Source organism: Sinocyclocheilus anshuiensis, unplaced genomic scaffold (genome assembly GCF_001515605.1).
Source record: "Sinocyclocheilus anshuiensis isolate Anshui unplaced genomic scaffold, SAMN03320099.WGS_v1.1 scaffold2677, whole genome shotgun sequence".
Lineage (NCBI taxonomy): Eukaryota > Metazoa > Chordata > Actinopteri > Cypriniformes > Cyprinidae > Sinocyclocheilus > Sinocyclocheilus anshuiensis.
The window spans coordinates 4125-8211 of record NW_015552861.1 but is presented as its reverse complement, the minus strand read 5'-3'; the positions used below and the strand labels follow the sequence as shown (position 1 = coordinate 8211).

General features: G+C 42.1%; 2 protein-coding genes across 2 annotated transcripts in view; one reads left to right on the top strand and one right to left on the bottom strand.

Moving 5' to 3' along the window:
* The window catches only part of wwp1 (WW domain containing E3 ubiquitin protein ligase 1), a 14828-nt gene extending 13058 nt beyond the window's left edge, over nucleotides 1-1770 (top strand). Inside the window, exons 23-25 of the mRNA XM_016459949.1 lie at nucleotides 647-743; nucleotides 859-931; nucleotides 1005-1770. Coding sequence (XP_016315435.1) covers nucleotides 647-743; nucleotides 859-931; nucleotides 1005-1104 — 270 coding nt within the window. The 3' untranslated portion in view covers nucleotides 1105-1770. The remainder of the gene's footprint in view (nucleotides 1-646; nucleotides 744-858; nucleotides 932-1004) is intronic.
* Nucleotides 1771-1780: 10 nt separating this feature from the next.
* On the bottom strand, nucleotides 1781-3755 carry rmdn1 (regulator of microtubule dynamics 1; the record flags this gene model as incomplete). The annotated part of the gene is given in 8 exon segments (XM_016459942.1): nucleotides 1781-2519; nucleotides 2602-2735; nucleotides 2816-2846; nucleotides 3084-3171; nucleotides 3280-3335; nucleotides 3429-3518; nucleotides 3600-3691; nucleotides 3694-3755. Coding segments are annotated over 8 exon segments (598 nt in total), but the record flags the coding sequence as incomplete, so codon positions are not given.
* Nucleotides 3756-4087: the final 332 nt, after the last annotated feature.

Genomic DNA, 4087 nt, shown 5'->3' with positions numbered 1-4087 from the left:
CTACCATCTCCACCCCCTAGATGTGGATCCAACCCCGCCCCCTGGATCTTTGTTCTGCAGTGAGGGGCTACTGGATCCATGTGGACGAAACGCCTATACGATACAAAATGTATGCGCATACAGCTAAACGCGTCTCTGTGTGGACGGGGCCTACACCTCTTCTGGTCGACTAACGGTTAGTTGACTATTAGGGGCCAGCCCTAAACCAATATTTAAAAAATGTAATTATTGTTAATTAACTAAATGAATAATATAATGCCTTTTGAAGTGGTTGTAAATGTAATTTTAACTTTTGTTGCGGTATGCTAATAGACTTATAGACAAAGTTTGTCCATTTGGATTTATCTGGAAGAGTCTCTGGGCGATAAATAATGTTAGTACAAGATATGTTCACATTGATTCTCAAGATCTAACAAATGTCTTGTTTAATATGTTATCCTGTCAATGGTAATGAATAATCCATCCTTAGTTATTTTATTAGATTAATTAGATGTGAGTTAACCCTGGATCATTTTACATGCTTTTCATGTATTTTCTATGTCAGTGATCGGGATGTTTAGCTGTTAGTCTGTTACAGACTGAACTGAAGGAGGAAGCTGGTTTTGGCCCAGTAAAGTGAATCGTGTTGTGATGTGTGTGTGTTTAGTTGGTGAAGGAGGTGGATAACGAGGTGCGTCTGCGTCTGATGCAGTTTGTGACGGGCACCTGCAGGCTTCCGCTGGGCGGCTTCGCTGAGCTCATGGGTGAGTCTCCAGTCAATCCAGGAACTCATGCAGAAAAACACACATGCTTGTTTATTTCCCTCACCCGTGTAACAGACACATTTGAACCCTCTTCTTCTGATTCTTCATCCTCCAGGAAGCAACGGACCGCAGAAGTTCTGCATTGAGAAGGTGGGCAAAGAGACGTGGCTGCCCCGGAGTCACACCTGGTGAGTGTTCAGGATGAAGGTAGGGTCACAGGCTGATGACACTCACATCTCACTCTGTGTTTTCTGTTCGCAGCTTTAACCGGCTGGATTTGCCCCCCTACAAAAGCTTCGAACAGCTGAAGGAGAAGCTGCTCTTTGCGATCGAGGAGACGGAAGGATTCGGTCAAGAGTGATGAAGCGTCTTTCCTCTTTATGGCCACGCATCAGCCAAGTAAAACAAAACCATGAAACTTGCACAGATGATTACCAATGTAAATAAGCTATTTTGTCATTTTAAACCAAATCTTTATCTTAAGACCTCATTTAGCGATCGTCATAACAGGATTCCCCATGAATATGCAAGCGTTTGAGCTTTTCTGATCTTTTCGATGCTGGTATCTATATACAACAACGCTTCGTTTTATTCATTTGGCGGGTTTGTAAAATGAGTGTGGAAAAAAAACATTAGAGAGGATTTTATAGTAGAACTCAAACTTACGGCTCTAGTTTTATAGAGCTTTTACAGAATGATTGTAGAGTTTGATCAGGTGCCTGGGGTTTTTCTTGATTTGTTTTGTGTTGTTGGACACTGAGTTGTGATGAAGCACTTGCATGGCTGCCTGCAGACTGAGAGATGATTGGACTCTGTAGACCGCTGTCTCACATATCATTCATCACGACTGGCTCTCGACAGTATTGCTGCTGTCTCTCAGTATTGGTCTCTCTCTGCACTCGCTCAGAACATCAGTTGTGCTCGAAGCACTTCACTATTTCTGTGGCCTTTGACCGTCAGGGGAGGAAAACTGTCCATGAATATCTTTCATATTAAAATATGAGTTCAAACAAACTCGGCTGTCTCGTGTTCTTCAAGCACTGATGGAGATTCCTGTGGGGGTTTTTTAGATTCTTTAATTGCATCTCAACACAGAACTCTGAGCCCAGCATAAATATATATTCAAGTTTGTTTGAATTTATTTCATTTGCAGAGAGAACAAAATATAGACAATTTGTTAAATTAATTTTTGATAGTTTAATTGCTTCCAAAACATTTGAAATCAGATTCATGTAAATAAAGAACAAAAACCATGTTTCATAGTTTAAGTTTCAGTGTCTTCTAGTTGGATGGACGATTCTGTGAGAAGATGGGGGTAAACTGAAGTATTCAGAGAAGTATCCAGGTGCACACGTGTGTTAAAAGAGTTTGATAAAAATCCTCATTACTATACGATAAACAGATTAGCCACATGTTGAAGCTTCACTGAGTGATCTTTGATCTGCAGCCAGTCCAGGGTCTCTGTTGAATCTGTGGACTCGTCCTGTTAAGGTCTGAAACTAGCAAACATTCAAGAGTGCTAGAAATACACCAGTACTAGTCAAATACAGTCTGCATTACATTTAGACATTGTCCTTTCATTCAGCCTCAGATAATGGCAGACACTTGAGAGTCTAAAATAGTGAATGATAAATCGCCATCATACACAAATCAATAGTAAGTCATTACAAAAATCAATGAAGGCATCTCTGGGTAACTGTTAGATAACATCGGGTCTGATTTAGCTGCTACTCATCCGTCGAGTTTCTTCAGCAGCTCCAGCGCTTCCTTATGAACCTGCATTGGGCCAAACGTGAACATTACGCCTCTGCAGACGATATAACATGAATATAACCGTGATCAAACTGTGCTTGTGAACCTGTTTGTCTTCTTCTGTGACTGCAGGATAATCTCGTGCTTTAGTGAGCCACAGCGCCGCCGGCTTGACGTCTCTCAGCATCATGTACGTCTTTCCCAGCATCAGCAGGTTCTTACTGTAGAAATTTGGGTCAACTAAATCCAGATATTAAAATGTTAAAGTCATGTGTAAAATAATTAAAAACAAGATGAAGGTGTTTGCGTTCATACAGGACCTTCTTCAGCTTTCAGGAAAAATGCCAAAGCCTGAGGAAGATGAGACATTTATTACTCCCACAGCTTCAGTGCTCATGTAAGCATCTACATCAGTGTTTCCCAGCCGTGTTCCTGGAGCACTTTCTGTCTGACAGTCTCTAGTAATGAGCTGAGGATCTCAGTCAGCTGTGTTTGATTAAGAAGACATGGACAGCGTGCAGTGTTGGGGCTGCAGGAATGTGGCTGGGAACCCCTGGTCTACATCATATAATTATTCGTTTCATTGACCTCTTCATAAGTGGCTGTTGGAGGAGACGCAAAAATAACTGCTACAACTTTCCGCTGGTACCACGCTAATTCAGCGAACGCAAAACACCTGCAAGCCGGGAAAACACACATTCAAAGGAACGGTCATCGTGTTACGAAAGTTCAATATGGCCAGTGATGTGCAAATTTATCTGTTTATAGCAGAATACAAACTCACCAGTAACCAAGAATATGGATGGACGTTGCATCTTTTGGATTGAGTTCAATCGCTTGCTGTAGAAATGAGCGTCAAGATGTTTTATTCATTCAGTGGTGAATGTGACCTAACTAGTGTGGTTATTTAATTCACCCCAATTAACATCTTACCTCTAAATGGTTTCTGATGGTGTAGGAATTTCCTATTTTCACTTTGATCCCTTCATAATCACCAACATCACTGAGGCAGATTGCGAACCACTGCAGACGACAGGGTGATAAAACATCTAATATTTGCTCAAACACTGCAATACACATTTACAAACAGAAATGATCACCTACTTTGTGTGCTGCAAAGCAAGCCTGATTTTTCTCCAGAGCTTTCTTGGCGAAGTCAAAGGCCTCGTATGTGAGCCGCTTCTTCTCGTCGGCGTGCTGGACAGTAACGCCAGATCACGGGACGCTCGCGCCAAACGCCACAGAAACTCTGCATCATCACTGCGAACGGAGAGATACCTTCACTGTTAATACGGCCTTTATGTCATCTAGCACACTGCTGATGTTTGTGTTCTGGCTGAGAATAAGCAGAAGCGATCCTCTGTCATCCTGAACCGTTGAGTGTGAAGACGGACAGATTTCACTCAAAACTGTTGATAACTGAGACTTGCAGAGATTTCACATTTACCTACAGCTTCAGGTGAGTTTTACCTGTCTGAACGCTCTTGGGTTAGTTTTACCCGTCTAAACGCTGTCTCGGGTTAGTTTTACCTGTCTAAACGCTCTCTCGGGTTACCTGTCTAAACGCTGTCTCGGGTTAGTTTTACCTGTCT